The sequence below is a fragment of the Drosophila takahashii genome, chromosome 2R (assembly GCF_030179915.1).
Source record: "Drosophila takahashii strain IR98-3 E-12201 chromosome 2R, DtakHiC1v2, whole genome shotgun sequence".
In the NCBI taxonomy this organism is placed as follows: domain Eukaryota; kingdom Metazoa; phylum Arthropoda; class Insecta; order Diptera; family Drosophilidae; genus Drosophila; species Drosophila takahashii.
In genome coordinates, this window is record NC_091679.1 from 7,130,542 (window position 1) to 7,152,190 (window position 21,649).

Below are 21,649 nucleotides of genomic sequence, written 5' to 3' on the forward strand. Positions count from 1 at the left end.
ACCATTTAGACAGCTGGAAACCGCCACTATTGAGAATTTCTGACACTTGATTACACATCACGTTCAAGGTGCCAATATCATCAGCTCCAGTAAGCATGTCATCCACATAAAAGTCGTTGCAAATGATGTATGAACCGATTTCATGCTTATCCCTATTACGAAATCCAAGTTCTTGTAAGCTACGGATGGCTAAAAATGGAGCTGAAGACGTTCCGTAGGTGACTGTATTGAGACGAAATATTTGTAATTCATCATATGGATTCTCGCGCCATACTATCAGTTGATAGTTACGATCTTCTTCTGCGAGACTTACTTGCCTATACATTTTCGATATATCTGCAGTTAAAGCGTATCGATTTAAACGAAATCTAATAAGTGATAATAACAGTTCCCTCTGAATAGTGGGCCCCACCATTAAAATGTCATTTAATAACTGCGCTGAAGTTGTCTTTGCAGACGCATCAAACACGACTCGAAGTTTGGTTGAGGTACTATCAGGCCTCAGAACGCATTGATGTGGTATGAAGTAGTGCGGTCCTGGTGGAATATTATTGCATGTTGGAATCATATGACCCAGCTCTAAATATTCTTTCATAAAAGCGGTGTACATTTCTCGAAGTGAGCTGTCTTTTAGGCTTCTACGCTCTAACGATAAAAATCTACGTTTAGCGACATCAAACGAGGATCCAAGTACGAGCGGATCAGATTTAAAAGGCAAACGGACTATAAAACGACCACAATTTGAATTGGCTACGTTTTTCACGAAGTGATCCTCGCAGGCAATTTGTTCTGGTGAAAATTTAACAACTTCTTTGTTTTCTGGGACGGTATCTAACTCCCAAAGCCTTTCAACAAGTCCTCCCAAAACCATGTCTTCCTTGGACAAGGCGATACAAGAAGTAGCTTCTTTTTGTTGTTGCTTACACCGTCCAGAAACAACCCATCCCAATAGTGTTTTTTGAAGCAATGGACCTCCATTGGTGAGTTTGATTTGACCACTGCACAACAACTCAAAGAAGGAGTCTGCTCCGAGCAAAATATCAATTCTTTGCGGCTTGTAGAACTCTGGATCAGCTAAGTCTACGCCGGCCGGAATTTTCCACTGCCTTTCAGGAAGCATATTATCTGGCTGATTGCTAGTTATGGTTCCCAGTACCCAAAAGTCAGACGTAAAAATGTGTCCATTGAGCCGCGAATATAAGGTAGTTGTGACTTCACTTCTGGCAATGGAATTTGATCCTCCCACTGATGTGATCGAAAGACATTTATTTGTTCTTGACAATCTTAGAAGCTGAGCAAGGCTTTCTGTCATGAAGTTAATTTGCGACCCTGAATCTAATAGAGCTCTGGCTCGATGGAGCTGACCAAATCTATCGCGAACATTAACAACGGCTGTTGCTAGAATTACTTGGTTAATTTCCGAAGTGTCTTGAATAACCTGAGCCGAATGGGAAGAAGCCTGAGAAGTAGAAGTACCTTGCCCTTGCTGGTCCTGCCAGCTTCTACCTTGATGTGGCTCACTCGAGTTTTGGTATCGATGTAGTAGAGTATGATGTGCCTGTGAGCATACCCGGCATTTGGATGCTGTGCATTTAAATACTCTATGTCCCTCCTTTAGGCAATTAATACATAATTGCTTCATTTTGGCAAAGTTAAAACGATCTAAAACTGGCATTCCGCTAAATCCCTGGCAATTACCTATAAAATGATTAGAACTGCAGTATAAACATTTTGGATCACTTGTGTTATTGACCCTGGAGCAAGTATATGAATTCCTAGTATTTTTCTTGCTTCCAGAGGGCATTTCCGAAAAACCTTTTCCCTTTACCCTCGACGCTTCCTCGGCTGACACATGTTGATATCGTCGATCTAAAACCTTTACGCAATCAGGCCATTTAGGCAGTTCATCATAATTAAGCTGTTCCTCATACTTTGATTTGGTGTACGGATCTACTTTTGAAAGAACTATGTGTATAATTACCGCATTGACAATATCCTTTTCGTCCCCTAGGGACAAAAGCGAATCGAAAATTGCACTTACTGTGTCAATTATTAACCTCAAGGCAGACGCAGAAGGTTTTGTTATTGAAGGGATTTCAAACAGCTGCGCTAGGGTTTCGAAGAAAATTAAACACTTGTTGTCATAGACTCTCTTTAAACTTGCTAATGCTTTTTTATAATTTGTATCTGAGACTTGAAGAGCTTTTATTGTGCCCAATGCCTCGTCAGAAAGGCAGGATAGCAAATGGTTAAATTTTTCAATGTTAGATAACGAATTATCAGAGTCAACTAGTTGCTCAAAAATTCCAATAAATTGCTTATACTCTGAATGTTTGCCGCTAAATTTTGGTAACTTGAGTTTTGGCAGATTTGAATGTGAACTGCCCGTGACTAAAGCCTGCTGTTTATGATTTTCACCTGTACCACCAGCAGCTGACATATATAATGCCTTGGTAATGACGCAATTTTCTTCTAATGTCGACCTATTCCGGTTATCTGGATCTATCATATCTATTTCCGACTGCAATGCCATTGCTTTTGCAATATATGAATTTAAAATTTCCAGTCGACATTGAATTTGAAGCGGATTAAACGAAATTGTATTCTCCTCGAAAGCTTTCCTCATTCTTGTAATATCTTCACCAACCCTATCTACCTGCGAAAATAATTTCGTTAATTGCACCGAGGAGCAGCTATCTTCCATCTCCTCTTCTGTCTCCGATGCGGTATCATTGTTTTTGGGTTTTGTAGGTGCCATTTTAATTAAATATTAATAAATTTATTACAATATAGCCAATAGTTTTTTGTATTTCTGTATCTAGGCGGCTTGAATAAATTTGTTTAAGTGTAGAGCGCTCGGCGTAACACAAAAAATGAGAAACGAGAACGTAATTAAGAGAGTGCACCAACACCCGAAAGAGAAAACACAAGCAGTGGCAGTTCGTTGCACTGGCGCTTAGCGGTCTGCCTAAAATCGAAGTTAACACAACTATTACAAAATCGAAACGAAAAGCGAAACAAAACTTAGGCAGACACAGCGAGAACTAACTGTTATTTTCCACCGGCACCGGCACTGACGCTGTTATGCTTGTTAATCTCTTTCGCGAGGGCGGCACCAAAACTATGTGGTTGTTCACTTGAATTAATTTTTTTTTTTTTTTTTATTAATTTGTATTTGTTATTTCACAATTTTGTTTTTCTTTTGTGGCGGTTTTTATTTGCGGTACTTGGGAATATATGGGCACGAAAATGGTTTTGCTTCCAATTATTATGATATTTGACCAATGCCAAGGCAATAGTTGCAACTATTATTTTTGCAGCGATCAACTATTGATTTGACACGGTTACCTGGTCATCAGATGAATCCACTTCCCTCAAGTTGGCGCTGCGGTCCATAGATGTTAACTCCAGTAAACGAACGTCCGAAATAAGGGGCCAACAAATTCCAAGTGAAATGTCCGAAAAATGCCAATTGTTGGCGCCGAAATTTACGAGTCCAAAAAATGCCAAGTCTTGGCCCCGAAATTCGCAAGCAGCTAAGCGGTCTTTGAAATGATTTTAAACCCGAACAAAACTTTTCGATGTCCCTGTCTCGGGCGCCATGTAGAAAATCGAAACGAAAAAGTTTAAATTGTTTTTAATTGAGAACGCCGAAAAGTGAAAAGACTTGGCTTGGCTGCTGCAAAATTTGGGGGGAGAGAAAAGACAAGACTGGCCGATTCGATATTCAAAATTCAACTGGTTTATTGTGCCCAGCAGCGCAGTTTTGCGAGAGCCGTTGCAGGCCCGCTGAATCCGATCTTAGATCTAACATAAATGTTCTGGGCCTGTAAGCGGTGAACATAACGCTGTTGGGCTCTCTTAAGCTGTTACTTATTTATATCTTAACATAATTTAAAACTTCATGATTAGCGTTCTGCGCTTCAACAGGCCAAATTTTGCGAACTAAAGTCAGCTAAACACAAATATGCAAATTTGTATAATATGCAAGCAATAGGCTTACCATTAATTTTTAGTTTCAATTAAATTGCACTCAAATTATAGTTTATAGACTGGTGCAGAATTCTTGCAAAGGTAATATGATTTTAGAAAAGTTTTCTAACAAATAAATTTTTCGTTTTGTAAGCGTCTATATAGTGCTTCAGACCGAACTGAAATCGCAAAAACTAGTAGTCTACATAAAAATATGTTGCATGGAAATTGTTGGCTGTGTACCTGTGTAATCTAGAAATTGTACCAGCCAAAACGTACCTACAAAAATTTAGAAAAATTGGTTTTAAATTGTGTTTGAGGCGAGGGGTGCACAAAAAAAATTTTTCGAAAATTTCGTCTCTAAAAGGTTAACAGGTCGAATAACACTCACAGTTTTTACACAAAATAGTTGGAGCTTTTTTTTTTTAATTTCTTTATTTCCGGAAATATTTAACTCCAGCTTTTGATCCCCAGCCGACATTGGGGCACCTCTTTTTTTGTTTACCCACCAATCCTGCGAGCGGATCCCTTATTCGCTTAAACCATGTTGGCCGTACCTTCCATAGGTGTTTGTTTGTTATTTTTATACCCGTTACTCTTAGAGTAAAAGGGTATATTAGATTCGTGCAAAAGTATGTAACAGGAAGAAGGAAGCGTTTCCGACCCTATAAACTATATATATTCTTGATCAGGATCAGTGGCCGAGTCGATCTAGCCATGTCCGTCTGTCCGTCTGTCTGTCCGTCTGTCTGTCTGTATGAACGCTGAGATCTTAGAAACTATAAAAGCTAGAAGATTGACATTTTGCATGCAGATTCTAAAAGTTCCTACGCAGCGCAAGTTTGTTTCAAAAGGGTGCCACGCCCCCTCTAACGCCCACAATCGCTTATATACGATTTTAAAAATTTCAATATTTCGGAAAAGTAAAAATGCAGTTTTAATGTGTTTATGAATACCTATCGAAATGTAGAAGGAATTGTTTAAATCGGACCATTCGTTAAAAAGTTACGGCGGATCAAAGTTTTTATCTTCATGTCCTTCGCACTCCCTTTAGCTGAGTAACGGGTATCTGATAGTCGGGGCACCCGACTATAGCGTTCTCTCTTGTTATGTATTCTTTTTTAAGTTTTTAGGGGTTCTTTGGGGGTTAGATCTGGTCGAAAAAATGTCATTCTCTGAATTCGCTTAGCCAACCAAAATGATAGATTTAGGCTACCAGAACGGTGAAGTTAAGGTGGGAATAAGGTGTGGTTAATGCGGGGTTAGATTGCAGCTGAGGGGGTATTAGATAGATTAGGGTTGTTGTTTTATATTATTCAGAGCGATTATTTTTAAGAACGCCTTTTCCTCGTTATTATTAGCCACACATATTCTTGAGCTTCCTACGCAGTACAAGTTTTTTTCAGCCGAGCGCCGAACTTGCTAGATGGAGCCAAATAGCCGCTAGATATAGCCATCACAAATTTCACCAAAAACTGTTTTCCACACTTGTATTAAATTGGTAAAAAGCTTAAAACATTAGTTATTAAACGGTAAGCAGTCAAAACAGTCAATAAATGGCTATTCATTTTTTCCAAAACTACCCAATTTGTGTAAGTTGGCATACATAAAGGACTCATCGCTCTTTGCCGTGTACATTTATTCGCGGTAATACTTTATCCTCAGTGTGAGTGGCGTTACTTTGCCTGGTCAAAGGATATGTGTATCGGGGGATTGGGTAGTATACAGCACATAAACTGTCTACTGGTTCGGTGTCGCACCCAGCACTTGTAACTAGATTTACGTCGGGGAGTGGTGCGCAAAATGAGGACCTTAAATAACAGACCGTGGTATTCTGAGGTTGATACTGTGACTGAGACTGATTTTATTGAACAAACTTAACGGTATTTATAGGTATAAAAGTGTTTACGGTAACAAAAATATGTAGAAAGTTAAAATTAAATTACAGCTTTTCTACACAACTCGCAGAGGGTTGTAGTAATGGCTATATGTAGTGATAATCCAATTATTGCTCTATTTCCGGATTGTGGTGTCAGTTATATTCGCTGCGTCATCAGATTGATGACTGTGAGGCAGAATTACGGTCTGGTTACCGAATTGCAGTATTTGCAGTAGTGGCTGTATGTTTTATGATATATGATTCTTTGTTTGACTCTTATAACTTCGGTAATACTTATATTATGTAGGTCGATGTCGTCTGTCCGTCTGTCCGTCCGTCTGTCCGTCTGTCTGTTTCTACGCAAACTAGTCTCTCAGTTTTTGAGCTATCGGGACGAAACTTTCGCAAAAGTCTTCTTTCTATTGCAGGTAGTATATATATTGCAGGTCGGAGCCGACCGGATCGGACAACTATATCTTATAGCTCCCATAGGAAGGATCGGAAAAAAAAAACTTTAAAAAATTCTAGCTTTGGTGTTTTTTAAAATATTACCTTCTACTTTTGGGGATGTTATTTTTGAAATATTTCTGAATTTCGAATTAATTATTTAAAAAATCGGACTACTATATCATATAGCTGCCATAGGAACGATCGGAAAATTAATGGAAAAGTAATAGGAAATAAATTCTAGCTTCTTTGGTTTTTATTGTATTATCTTCTACTCTAGGATATGACTCTTTTTAAATATTTCCGAATTCCAATTTTAATTTGATTAAAATCGGACGACTATATCATATAGCTGCCATAGGAACGATCGGGAAATTAATGAGAAATATTAGAAAATTAAACATTTTTGCGATTTATGGAATGATCTGCAAGGGTATATAAGCTTCGGCTGGCCGAAGCTAGCTTCCTTTCTTGTTGCGATTTGTTATTAATAGGAATGATATGCAAGGGTATATAAGCTTCGGCTAGCCGAAGCTAGCTTCCTTTCTTGTTTTCATATGAAGTTTTTTGTTTTGGACGACTTTTTGTTGGGTTGAGTACTAGCCCTTAACCAGTAACCGATTTTTTTGTTTGAAAACGGTTTCGGTTGATCAAAGACCGTTTGAACTGAACGGAGAACAAAAACAGTCTTTTGACTATGTGTTTAAACACAGAATATGTTCTATACACCAAAAATGTTGTTTGTTTTTCGAAATATTTTAAATTTAGTTTTTTTTTTTATATGCTCAAAAAAATGTTTATTGGAGGGTGTTATGTGAAACTCAATTCACTCATGGTAAAAATAACAAAAGTAGTGATTAAAAAAAAGAATCATTACAAAAATTGAGCAGTGTTGCAGTCTATGCGTCTAAGTCTGGAATGAGTTTCCCACAAGGGTGCCGTCCAAGTATCCAATTGTCTGATGGGTGCAATCTCTTTGGTCTTCTTCTGTTCATAGGTCTGAAAAGTCTGAAAGCAAGTCTGTTTGTGTGGGAGACGCGTCTTGATCTGTAGCGAATGGCAGCATTGGTGATAGATTTACAAACAGGATTAATTTTGAGATCTCGAAAAATAGTAGTGTTAATTGTATAGTATGTGGCGTTTATCATATGTCTTAAAATTTTGGATTGGCAGGATTCAATTCTTTTTATAGAAGTGTTACAGGCAGTGCCCCAGAAGTGTATACCCCAATGTAGACTAGGCATCAAGGTTGCTTTGAAGAGCCGTGTTTTCGCTGTGATCGACAATCCACTGGCCAGTAGAAGAGGCCATATCATTTTTCCCGCTTTTTGGTACTTAACCGTGTCCGAGCGTTTTATTGGAGTCCCGTCTAAGGTTAGGAGATAAGTGTTCAGCCTGTTCAATGAAAAGGTGACATGCTTATTTACACACACTTATTTAGCTGCGCAACAATACTTTTTCGCCTCGAATGCTTTAAGGATATGGTTGACCACCTGATGCATTTGCTCAGCAGCGTTAAGCAGACTCCTGAAACCAAACTGATGATTTGGAATTGCATCCTGGAACATATGAACACTAAAAAGCCTTTTTAGTAAGATTCGCTCAAAAATCTTAGAGAACGTTGGCAATAGGCTTATAGGCCGAAAAGAATCTGCACAGCGGGGAGTGACGCCTTTCTTGGGGATCCTAACAACATTCGCATGCTTCCACTGCTCCGGATAATATGAAAGAACAATCATAGCATTAAAGATACGCGTAAGGAACGAAATAGCTGCTACTGGCAAAGCTTTAGCTACTTTTCCGTCAATGCTGTCATGGCCAGGGCCTTTGTTTGTCTTCAGTCGCTTTATTTGGTCTTTAACTTCTTCCGCATCATTAGGTAAAATTTGAGAAGCTGGACCATAGGGAACATCATCAAAAGCTTCTGTAACAGCAGTCTCTTTATCTGTGACCAAATCAAAAGGCTTGAATCTTTCTTCCAAAGAATCAGCGAATTTTTTAGCTATTTCATAATTTTTATTTGCCCAGGTACCGTCCGATCGAAGCAAAGAAAACTTCTGGAGAGGCTGCCGTTAAATCCCGCGAGTGCATTTCCGCAGTTCGAAGCCTCGATCAGCACCCGGATCGATAGAACTAAGTTTCCGGACGAAAAATTCGGACTTAGCATCATAAAGTGCTTTTCTTAATAATTAATTATAAAGTGTCATTTAAATAAACATCCACTAGATACTATCGGCTAATATATCGGTGGCAAAGTGACTGCTGGAACACTATTAAAAAAAAGCGTTTTGCGGTGACCACTGTATCTCCTCCAAAAATTATCGGATTTCCATTCTGCTTTTACATTAGGCTTAAGAATTGAAAAAACCCGCCCCCTGGGAAGCGCGATTTTGAATTTAAAAAAAAAAAATTTTTTTTTGCCCCTCCAAAGTTAAAAATGCGTTTTTTACGTAAAAAATTCGACTTTGGGCTTAAAAAAAATACTTAAAGGGTTTTTTTTATGCAGAAAAATATGCGACAAATTTGAAAACGATCGGTTGAGCCGTTTAGAAATGCCGATGACCACGGACTTTTAAATCGTGGTTTCGAGAAAAACGCACTTAAAGATGCACTTACGTACCTAAAGTCTTAGATGTTAGGGTACTAGTTTTAGAATAACTTTTAAAGTTTTTGTCCTAAAAACCTTTTTTTGTATAGTCTTAAGAAAAAAAATTTTAAAAAAAATCGATATTTTTTTTTTGCAAGACCCTACCATAGCAAAATCGATTGCCGTTGGATTTCGCCTAGCATCAGAAGGAAAGTGAGTTGGTCCTCCTGTAGCTAAGACTTGAAGACGTAATATGATCTAAAAGCTGAACACCTCTTGGTGAAGAGAGGATACAACCCCAAAATTGAATGTGAGCGTTCCAGTCACCAGCTATGATAAAACGGTTTGAAAATTCGCTAAACAGTTGTCCAAAATCTTGAGCAGTCCATAAAAAGGAGGGGGGCAGTAAATAGAAGCAATCACGATGTCTCCCAAGTCCGTGCTTAAGGTAAATGCAGCAGTTTGACATTTCACAGTAGAGTTTGTACTGTAAGGGGAGTACTGCAAGTGAGAGCGTATTAAAATAGCAGCACCTCCTCGAAGACGGTCAGAGGGATGATTAGCCGTCAATAAATCATATCCAAAAATTCTGAAATGTGAGCGGCTGTTAAAATGCGTTTCGTTAATTATCATCACACCAATTGAATTATCGGTAAGATCGTACTCTAGCTCGAGACTTTTGCCAGTGACACCATTGGCGTTCCAAAATGAGAAACGAATGCCTAAACTAGTCATGTTTCCTGATCTAAGACGCATCAGAAGGCGAACTGCCGTAAACTGGTTCATAAGAAGCTCTATCATTTTCATCATCATTGACATCATCTGGTCAATACGAGAGATAAGTATTTCAAAGCCAGTACTAGGCGGAGGAGGCTCAGGAACGCGTTGCATTGGTTTGGAAGTGCTAGATCCAGTAGACAGGGAAGGTAAAGCTGGGCCCCAAGCACTTTGGGCAGGAAGGGAGGCAGGAACAAATTTAATTGTTGGCTGTTTTTTGATTGTTCCAGATTTGCGACGAGCAATTGCTTCTAGAAAAGCTGGACATTTGCGGTAGCCTGCACTGTGGTTGGAACCGTAATTAATGAGCTTGAATTGATCCTGAGACTGTTTGCCTGTTACAAACAGGGCTTCGAGATTCATGATCACCACCACATTTTGCACATTTGGGGGGCACGAAACAGTATGTTTTTGTGTGTCCAAAATCCTGGCACTTATAACACCTAACAACTTCATCACGGCGTTCAGGAGGGACAATAGTAATTGACTAATAAGCCAATGCTTTTATGTCATAGACTTTGACATTATTTGTCGATGACTTTAGCTCAACAAAGAAAATATTAGGTCTGTGACCATTGTTCTTACCCGGGGGGAAACATTGCGGACAACGTGCCCAGCGGCGCCTAAATCAGCCTTAATATCCTGAAAGATCGATCACTTTTCAGTTGCCAAGAATTAAACGGAATATTATTACTCCACAAGAGATGTTGAACTACTTTGTATGTATCATGATCGAAAGGAGATACCCTCACTGTAGCAGGTTCAGTAATCTTAAATCTTATATTGGTTGTGGCAGCCTTGATCAGATTCATAAGTTGCTTGACATCAGTAACGCCCTTTATCACATAGGCGGGCGGACGTGGTTCAGATTTGGGTGCTTTAGTCGAAGAAGTAGGAGTACCAGAAATACCCTTTGACTTTTGGGAAATTCCACAACTATTGCTAGAAGTTATTGTACTCTTACTAGTCACAGGGGGCTGGCAGGAATTTAGGGGCTCCGGTGGAGGAGACTGGGTGTCCATACGATCATTAGGGAGTGGGTTTTCAATGTCATTATCCGATAAGAGGGCAAAGCCGTTTCCATGACCTGAATATTATTCACCAGGAGAGTCCGAGTCCTCCGTTCCGAATACTTCCAAGTGAACCTTGCGTTGAATATTACGAATGCGCTTAACAATTGGTCCAAACGTGGAATCAGACGAAGCATCCTTACTATAGTTAGGGTCAAGCTCGCTTCGCTTTCTTATGCGTTTGACGGATTCGCAACGCAACTGGTCCGCCACTCCCTGACTGACGAATTGTGGAGTTGAAGTAGTGGAATGTCCAGGTGTGCTTGCACCGTGTATTCCCTCATTAAAATTATTAAATTCATGTTGAGAAGCAAAATCTTTCTCAGCATCAAGCAAAGTATCCGCCAAAGCATCCAAGACGTCTTTCAAATTGTTTTGCGATGAATATGAAGAATCAGCAATAGATTGTAAATTACGTTCAAAATCAAATTTCTGTGTTCTTGTTTCCTTGGACGTGACGGAGGTCACCCTTACACCACAACCTCTAAACGACCTTAAAAACTCCTTGCTAATACTGACATTTGAATTATCAGTTATAAATAGATTGGGAGACGAAGAACCATCGCACATCAATATCTTGGTCAGCGGCAGACATGATGAGGTCCAGCAGGTCGGCCGGCCAGCCAATGCAGGCGAGGCCGGCAAGCACAAGCTACACGACGTGAAGTCCAAACAAAACCAAGAGATAATAATAATAAAAAAAAAAACAAATGTTTATGCGGTTATTCCACTACATTGTTCGCCTTATTATATATACATATATATACATCTACTGGATTTTTTTGGATTCAAAGGCACGGTCACACTAATTTTAAAAAGTAAACGAAGTCGTCTTAAATATCGAAAAATTTGTTTTCCGATGAAATGTGCAATTATCTCATTGATTGCGTCCACGCAAACGAAGCTATTTGAAACCATCACAGTTCTTCGTATAAAGTGAAGCACTTGAAGGTGGACCTTTGGCAAAAACTGGCCGAGGAGCTCAATTCAAAGTGTTCCCCAGCAGTTTTTATTCAGTCAACTAAGTCAATTTTGTCTTGCGTGGTTATATATTTTGTTAATTATAAACTAAATATGTTATATCTCTAGCTGATTGTACTCGACTAATGGAACAACCCAAAATCCTACTACAATCATGAGAGCCAAAAATTTTTAAAGGCAAAAAAAAGAGGAGCCGATGCTGAAACTTTGGAGGCTCTAGACCAGTGGAAGCACAAGCCCAAAATGGAATTTCTGCCGGGACTTAGTACTCTGTGAACAACTTAAATAAGAGAAGCCTTGATGTAAGAAGATTACACTATGCAGCATCAAAAATTTACCCCGATTGATGCTATATTTTTGGATTCGTTACGAATTCCCAAGTTAATCTGCGATTTCCAAAAAGATCCCCGACGCAAGGATTCATAGCAAAAGGACCTCAAAGTTCGAAAAATGCTGAAATTGGCCAACTTTCCGGAGCTCTCAGAGGCAAACGGATACATTGTTTGATTGGATGTTAAAGTTTTTTAAAAGATACACTGTTTATCTTTCAATTTTGCTCATTACTCATCGCCGCAGGTAATACCGTATGGATGTATTTAAAAATACCTCAAAAAAATACCGAAAATGCCCATCGGTTTTTAAAATTTTTCTGATTGATTGCTCATTGCAGCCGACATATATCTGTCTTGCTCGCACCTACGTAAAATCGTATAGGCTGAGAAAAAGTTGGTCTAATGAATGAGCCGAACAATGTAGTGGAATACCCGCATAATGAAATACGGGATTCCGAGATAAGCACAACAGGTTAGCTTGACATTAAAGTCGAAACTAAATTTAATTTTAGATTTTTCACACACCCGGTCCCAAAAATCGGTTTTGGAAGGACCGAAAAAGTTTATTTTCAGTCGAGAACGGTCAACCGAAAACCGAAACAAACTAAAACAAAGTGTTGCGCTCAGACCAAAAACAAATTTTTAAATTTTTTTGGTTTCGCTCAGACCGAGACAGCAAACGAAAAAACGATCAATTGTTTTTTACACGCTCTTTAATAATCTAAATTTTTGGAGCACTTTTGGCACGAGCTTTATCTACTTTTAAGACCGTTTTCTCGTCCGTTTGTTAAATTTAAAGGAAGGTTAAACTCCGATTTTTCATACAATTTCATGGGTACTTTAAATTTAACAAACGAACGAGAAAACGGCCCTAAAAGTCTTGGTACTATTTAACTTTAAGTATTTTTATACCCTTGCAGAGGGTATTATAATTTCAGTCAGATGTTTGCAACGCAGTGAAGGAGACGTTTCCGACCACATCTAAATATATCCATCTAGCCATGTCCGTCTGTCTGTTTCTATGCGAAATAGTCCCTCAGTTTTAAAGCTATCGCGATGAAACTTTCCCAAAAGTCTTTTCTATTGAAGGTAGTACATATGTCGGAACGAGGCGGATCGGTCCACTATATCTTATGGCTTCCATAGGAATAATCAAAAAAATAATAGAAAAACCATTGTATTTTTGTAGAAAGTAGGCGTTTTGATTTTTCACAATGTAAAAACAACATTTTAAGTGGGCATACCTGCAAGGGTATATAAATTTCGGCTGGCCGAGGTTACCTTTCTTTCTTCATTTCATTTATTTGATTGTTTTTATCCCAGCGCTACAAGCATGTACCATACTTATAAGTTAAGGCGCTAGTCACTTGTGTTTATTTAAAACGCATTTTGGGCTTTGAAAAACGCAAAACGTCTTTTTAATAGTGATCGCTTTCCACCGATTTTTTAGCCGATAGCATCAGCAATGAGAATATAAAACACTAAGAGGTGTAACGAGGAGCAAGAAAATGTACGGTGGCTGCGTCATTTTTTTTAAACGCGACTCGCACGTATTCATTCTATTAATAGAGTGCCGTTACTTTACTTCCCTCTCGCTTTTAGAACCCCGCGCTGAATAAAAGTCAGAACTAAATTTTTTTCTCACTTGTCGATTCTTGAATTATCTTGCCGAAAAGGAATTGGCCTAAAAGGCATATAGGCCATATCATTTCAAAACGGGCTGTGGCACATTGCGTACGTTGCTGGCCCAATCGATCAAATTTACAACAAATTTAAATTGTTTAACCAAGATTTTTTTTTTATATTTCTTTTGCTTTGTTTTTTTTATGCTGTACTTTAGTTGTCAAGTACTAAAAATAAAAAGCATTTTGAGCAAATATTTAAATTCATTACTTTTATATTAAAAGTTTATAATATACAAATAACGTGTTTACTTATATTAGTTAATTTAAAAAAACTGTTGTTGCAGTATACAATTTTAATTCAATTAAGGGACCAACATTAACAGAAAGCAACACCCTGTCCATAAAAACAAGTAATTTACTCCGAAATCATTCAACGAAACTAAACATTAACACAACCAAAGAATCTAACACGGACAACGCACACTACACACAAAAAAATTTGCTTGCTAAAATTGACCAATGAAGATAGTTTAGTAACTATTAAAAATAGTACTTTAACAATAAAAATAGTCGTCCGTGTATTTGTTTTTGCTTTGCGTACTATTTTAAATAGTTGTTTTACTATGAACAATAGTTACCCTAACGTAACTTCTTTAGTATAAAAGTATGCAACAGTAATTTTACAAATCTTCTGCGATGCCTTATTTATAATTCCCAATTGGGTCTAGCCCTTCATGAACCATTTTTATACCCGTTACTCGTAGATTAAAAGGGTATATTGTATTCGTGCAAAAGTATGTAACAGCTAGAAGGAAGCATTTCCGACCCTATAAAGTGTATATATTCTTGATCAGGGTCACTAGCCGAGTCGATATAGCCATGTCCGTCTGTCCGTCTGTCTGTCTGTCCGTCCGTATGAACGCTGAGATTTCGGAAACTATAAAAGCTAGAAGATTGACATTTTGCATGCAGGTTCTAGGAGTTTCTACGCAGCGCAAGTTTATTTCAAAAGGGTGCCACGCAATCGCTTATATACGATTTTAAAAATGCAGTTTTATTGTGTTTATCAATACCTATCGAAATGTAGAAGAAATTTTTTAAATCGGACCACTCGTTAAAAAGTTACGGCGGATCAAAGTTTTTATCTCCATCTCCTTCGCACTCCCTTTAGCTGAGTAACGGGTATCTGATAGTCGGGGCACCCAACTATAGCGTTCTCTCATGTTTTTTTTCGATATGCTAGAGTGAGCCTTTTCACTATCACTGTTGGCCAATACGGCGCTCTACAATCCAATAATTAAACCACCAAATACAATCAAATTGTCCGAATTAAAATATAAGTATTTCTTGGTTTATTGGCGACAATAAAGGCTCTACACACAAAAAAAAAAACTTAGTAAAATCAACTGTAATAATTGTCAAACAGGCCCCAACCAGCAAAATTGTCAATTCTACTAAGTAAATAATCATTTCACAACAACAAAATACACACAATTAGCAAAGACACAAACCCAAAGCAAAAACAAAATACATACGTAACTATCTTTGTTGGTCAATTTTACCAAGCAAATTTTTTTGTGTGTACATTAAAGAGTTTTGTGAGTTTGAATTCAATGTTGAGTTGATTGCAAGGACGGCAGGCCAAGTGCTTGCTGCTTGCATGCGAAACGATGTAGCGAAAATTAGAAACTGAAAACATAGATTACGATCAGACGCAGCCGAAATCAACAACAAGGGAGAGCCTTTATGCGGCGCTCTTCCTCTCACTTTCCGAAAGCTCAGCCGTGTTGTGCTGTCTGGCTAGGCGCTTAGCTGGACAATATGCATAACAGAATGTTTATTGGCGAGTGTTATGTGAAACTTAATTCATTTTCACCCATGGTATAAATTTACAAAAGTAGTGAATAAAAAAAAACACTGATTACAAAAATTAAGCAGTGTTGCAGCTTATGCGTCTAAGTTTGGAATGAGTTTCCCACGAGCGTGTCCAAGTATCCAATTGTCTGATGGGTGCAATCTCTTTAGTCTTCTTCTGTTCTGTTCTTTTAAACCAAGTCCAAGTCAGATTCTGAGTCATTAAGACTTATTATCTGTCTTTAGTCCTTAATATACTTTCAGACTAGCTGGAAGTCAAGTGCAACGCGCACCTTTATTTGGAAAAGGTAATTGAACTACCTTTTTAATATTACTTATAAATTACTGTGAAATAACTATAAATATTTGCATAAAAATTGAAAGTTAACTACAATTTATGGTTCGGGCACATTCTACCCTTTTTTACAGTTGCATAACTATTTTTTATAGTAACCCTTACGTTTACGAAATACGTAAGAGTAACAATTGAAATAGAATGGAATTGAACATTTTTATGGTTGGGGCCTGTTTGACAATTATTACAGTTGATTTTACCAAGTTTTTTTTGTGTGTAGGAAGATTGTAAATCCACTTTCTGAATCCACACCAAAAATTTTTCCGGACATTCAGTTGTATGGACGTTACACCACTTAGTGTTTATATTCTTGTTTATCGGTTACGAAAATTAGTGAAAGTTTTTTTAATGAGACAAAATATATAAAAGGTGTGAATTAAATGCATCTAACGATTTGTTATAGAAAAAATCGCAAAATTTGGAAAGGAAAAAGGAAAACAAGTTTTCCTTGTTTTTCTTATATAAGTTATGGGGGTGGGTCCATCTAAATTAATATAAAATTAGACCCCTAAAAAACGGTCAGTAGCAAATTCCACCCAGAACGGATTGACCTAAAAATCTAAAAAAAATCAAATTAATTCGGAAATAATTAAGCGCAGAGTGTGACGTAGAGATTTAAACAAAAAACGACCCCAAAGTGCCCCAAAAATCGATTTGTTTTTTTTTTAATTCTTTCTTTTGCCATTTCTCTGTTATAAATGTTGTTAAAATGGTTTAAAAATGTGATGTTCATAATCTTATGGCATACCCGCAAGTAACTGCATTTAAATTTCTTGGAGATTCAGCATCCTTAACCAAGTCCCCAATATTTTCAAATTTGGCTATCATAATGTGACGTCACGCGTCCCCATATGTTTGTATGTATGTTCTGCTGGCGCATGTATGTATGTGCATATGTATGTCCTGCTGTCGCAATTTAAGTGTGACCGCGCAAGGGGAAAATGAAAATACCACAGCCAAAAAAAAATCGATTATATCGCAAATCTTAAGTAAACGTTAAATTTTAATATATCGAAGACCTTACAGAAATCCCATTAAGCTGAATTTTACAGTCGAAATTTTCCTTAAAGTTGCATTTGTTTTTTAAAATGCAAAAGCCCGATAAGCAAAATATTTATTAATTTTCAAATGTTGAGTTATCGACAAACTTTGGATTTGTATAAAACAAAAACAAACAATGATTTGCTCTGCTATGTACACACACACGCACAAAATAAATGTAGGGGAGAGTGGGGGAATTTCGTCACAGGGGCAATTTCGTCACCTGCAATATCTCGGAATCCATAAGTCGTAAAAATATATAATTTTTTTGTTTTAGTCCTTCAAGACGGCCAGACACAACCAATGCATTTGTTTTGCACAGGAGGCCAAGATAATTAAGCTATAATATTAAATGTGTTTTAACAGTTCAAAAGCTGCATTTAGTTCTCGACGAAATTTTTTCTGTATGCCACAATTCAAAAGGAATAAGATACACGATTTTTTATATAATACACAGTGCTATAATGTGCATTTCTGCGTCAGTGATTTTTAACTTCGCGCCTAATTTCGGAAGAAAAATAATTATTTCTAAAAAAGGACTGTCTGGGGAAATTTCACCACCCTACGCAAAGGGTAAATTCGCACCTATTTTAAATACATATTTTTATATTTGACGAGCTGGCTAACGAACAGACTACCAGCAGCAGCAACAAATATAGGACGTCAACAAAAATGGTACGCTTGATCAGTGTAGCATATTTACAGGCGTTAAACTCCCTACATTTTTCAGGTGACGAAATTGCCCCGGTGGTGTGGTGATTTTACCCCCCTGTGTGGCGAGATTGCCCCAGTATATTGGTTTTACATTTTAATTTTTTATAAATCACCAAGGTAATTAATAAAATAGGGGAATGTCACATTTTAAAGCTTGGTGCTAACCGCATTCAACAATAAAAATAAAAATATGATAACGTGTCTCAAGATGGACAAAAAATAGCTTTGAAAAAATGCTGACGAAATTCCCCCACTCTCCCCTATTCAAAAAATGCGCATTTTACACACACAGCCATTAGATACATATGTATATGCGTGTGTACGTTTGTGTGTGTGCATTGCAGCTGACTAAGGAATTGAGATTCGCTCAAATTCAAATCCAAGATAATACTGATATCCTTTTGCTAAAAGAATATTTCATTTACATTTCCACAACATACTTATTTAAGACATTTTGTAACCGATTTTTGTGAACTAATATTCAAATCGCATTGATAATATTTAAAGAACATTAAATATTCAAACCAATTGATTCTCTTGCTCTTTATTACACGTGCTCATATTGTTTAAACAAATTCAAATGTTTAAACAATTTGATTCACGGCTTCCCCGCCCACCTGCCTTCCCTATTATTAATATAATTCTAATCAAGGTGAAAAATTAATGTGAAAACAAAAATACTAAAACAAAATATCAATGATAAAATGCAGTAATTTGGAATTGCCTTTCTTGATGTCTTTCCTTAAATTAGTCAAATACATAAAGCAAATCATTGCTCCGCATATTTGTTTCCCTTATAATAGTTGTCTACTGTGGATACCTTTCAAAAACCCCCCGGTAGCAAATTCGCCAAGAGTATTTGGTTTGTAATAGTTTAAATAAATAGTTTAAAAATTGCATCTTTAAAAAACAAAAAATAGAAATAGAAAATAGAAATAGAAAATGTAGAACGAGGTAGCAAGGCCAATATCAACAGGATTTGTTTTAAGGGACCGATGAAATAAAAATAAGCCTAAAATTATCCTATCTCTGGAATTCATTTTTTTAAAATAAGAATTGGAGACATTAATTTTTTTTAACTGTCGAAGGATAAACATCCCATCACATTTTGAAGCGGTTGTAACATTTCAAGGCGAACTTAAATTAAAAATATCCCCTCAAATTTTTTAAATTTTAATCAAAATTATTATATTGGTTGTTGGAGAGCTATGTAAAACTTTTAGCAATTTTTTTTAAGAATACAAGTTTTTTTTCCAGAGTTAAACGCTAATCGATTTGGAATTGAACTACATACTTAACGCGGCGTGATAATCCATATTTTAGCAGTTTTTGGCTTTGTTTTCGATAAAGTACTGCTTTGAAATTCATATTTTTGCACTCTTAATTCATACAAAGAAATGCATAAATTTATCTGGGTAAGAGCGGGACAGCAATAGTCAAAACTCTCCGAAATTGCAAAATAGTTTAATATTTTTAACATGTAAATTTAATCAAATTCGTATCCTATCTATTTTTTTCTTAAAGAAATTTTTTTTCAAATAATGTTCCTAGGCTTTAATGGCCATGGATTGGTAATTTAATTACATGCTCAACGCAGTATGACATTCTATATTTAAATAATATGTTTTGGACAAAGTACTAATGTTTTGAATGAAATTAGTGTAAGGATTTGTGTCGAAAAAGGAATCTGTTTGTTTCTGTTTTGTCCATCTGTTAACTTATGCAAACAATCCATAATAATTTTAAAAAGATTTTAAAAAAACACATGTTTTTTTAAGTAGTTTTCAAAGGACAAAATATTTTTGTTTTTACGGATATCAAGGGAAAAGGTTCTGATAAAATGTTTTCTCGGTTTATAGAATAAAAATTAGGAATTTTTTAAATTTAAAATAAGTACCAAAGATAAAGCAATGCTTAATTTTCAATTTTAATTTCCGCAGGCGAAGCTGCGGGCTACAGACCCTGCTAGTAACTTATATAACAATTTGTTTTCCTAAAAACATATTTGTGTTAGACTGGTCACATTAAAACTTGATTACAAACATACCTAATATACCTAAAACGCCTAAAATATTATTGCTTTCTTTTATAGCCATACATGGAAGAAATATTTAACCAACTCAAGGGAAGGCCATTTAAAAAATTTTTGGAAAGGTGAGTATCTCTTTATTTTGTATAAGTTGCAACGGGTAATTATGATATACGAAGAATAAATAATTTTACAACCGATAAATATACAAGAAATTAAGCTAGCTTCGGCCAGCCGAAGTTTATATACCCTTGCAGATCATTCCTTTAAAATTACAAAATACAAAATGTTAATTTCGTACTTTTTTGGCAGTAATTTTTATACCCCTTACTCGTGTAGAGTAAAAGGATATATTGTATTCGGGCAAAATTATGTAACAGGGAGTGTAACGAATAACGTTAATTTAGGCCGATGGAAAAACTTCCCGATGCAACGCACGCTTTTATCTATCGGCTGTGCTCGTCGGCTTGAGGGGTGGTTTGATGGTGTTGCACCGAAAAATGCCTATGCGTTGTCAGCCTATCTTAAAATTAGGGTGCTGCGACAACTTCGTCTTACAGATACATATAGACATGCACTGTGAGACGTAACTACAACCGGAGAAAACTAACTACGAACTTAACACCTGACGTTCTAAGACATACACATTTTACTTACAACCACTGATCTTGTTGTGGTCGATAGCCCACCCTTCCTTGGCCGTTTCTTCCTTTAAAAGACTTCCTTCACGGCCCCTTTGCCACATCCTAAAACAAATTTCGCCTGCCTCGCTAACAAGCCTCGCGCATATTATGTAATGTTTTTTTTTTCTTTTGCCTTATTTGTTTGGCTCGCGCTACTCCGACTTTCGTTCTGCTTTTGTTTTAAGGCTTTTGATTATCGTTTTTTTCGGTTCTAAATAAAAGTAATAAAAAAAAAGGAAAAGTAACTTAATCACCTAAAATCTAATGTTAATTTTAAAGGGTTTGGGCGGGAATAAATTCCGCTGGATTGGGAGCTCCGATTTAGGAAGGAAACCAAATGGACGGAAAAGATTTGTGCGTTACGCCGAAGAAGCGGCGTCCGCAGGAAAAACCGGGAAGCTGCGGCCTTTCCTCTGCGTCTGGCCGATGGATGGCTCGTCTGGCTTTGACGACGCGCTTATAAAAATCTCTTTGGGTGGCGCTTAAAAGCGCCGTTGTCCAATAGTGGCGACTCGCGCCTCAGATGCCACGAGTTGAGACGCCCTGTGGTAGCACCGCCTCTCAGTGGATTCTGCCTCGAAGCGTTCGTCGGTCCTGCCACAAAGCCTAAATTAGCGGTCTAGCCACCCTCAATTCGCAATCTTTCACTCACCCTTCGCAAGCCACTGCAGTTGCAAGTGGCCAGAAAAACACACAAAAGGTAGTTAAAGTGTATGCTGAAGCTATGTTGAAGCTGTAACAAGAGCTTATTAGCATTCAGTTACCACACATGACAATCTTTTACCCACTTTTAATTTCACACACTTGAAAATTCACTTTGCTTATGGCTTGCTGCCGCCAGTGGGCCGCCTTATATACCCCCCGCCAGACGCCACTAAGCCGCTATTCCACCACTCCGCCATTCAGCAACGGAGAGGCGCGAAAATCTTTGCAACTCCTTGCTCTCGATTAACCTACACAGCCACAGTTTTCCCGGACCTATTAGGAGCGCAGCATGTTGCTCAATCTCTCCCAAATGTTCCTAAGCCCAAATGTTGCTAGGCATCCGCAACGAAAATGTTGCTAGGTTCGACGGTGCTAAGCTAAGCCTTAGAATTTTAGGTACCTATCTGGTACACGCGCCCTTACAGGAGACGGAAGCGTTTCCGACCCAATGAAGTATATATATTCTTGATCAGGGTCACTAGCCGAGTCGATATAGCCATGTCCGTCTGTCTGACTGTCCGTCTGTCTGTCCGTCTGTATGAACGCTGAGATCTCAGAAACTACAAAAGCTAGAAGGTTGAGATTTCCCACACATACA

The 21,649-nt window shown here is 37.5% G+C and overlaps 1 protein-coding gene across 1 annotated transcript in view; it reads left to right on the forward strand.

The window, feature by feature from the left end:
* Gprk1 (G protein-coupled receptor kinase 1) overlaps positions 1-21,649 on the forward strand; it is a 366,678-nt gene that overhangs the window by 86,634 nt on the left and 258,395 nt on the right. Inside the window, exon 6 of the mRNA XM_070214062.1 lies at positions 19,727-19,788. Within this exon, the coding sequence (XP_070070163.1) occupies positions 19,727-19,788 (62 nt within the window). The remainder of the gene's footprint in view (positions 1-19,726; positions 19,789-21,649) is intronic.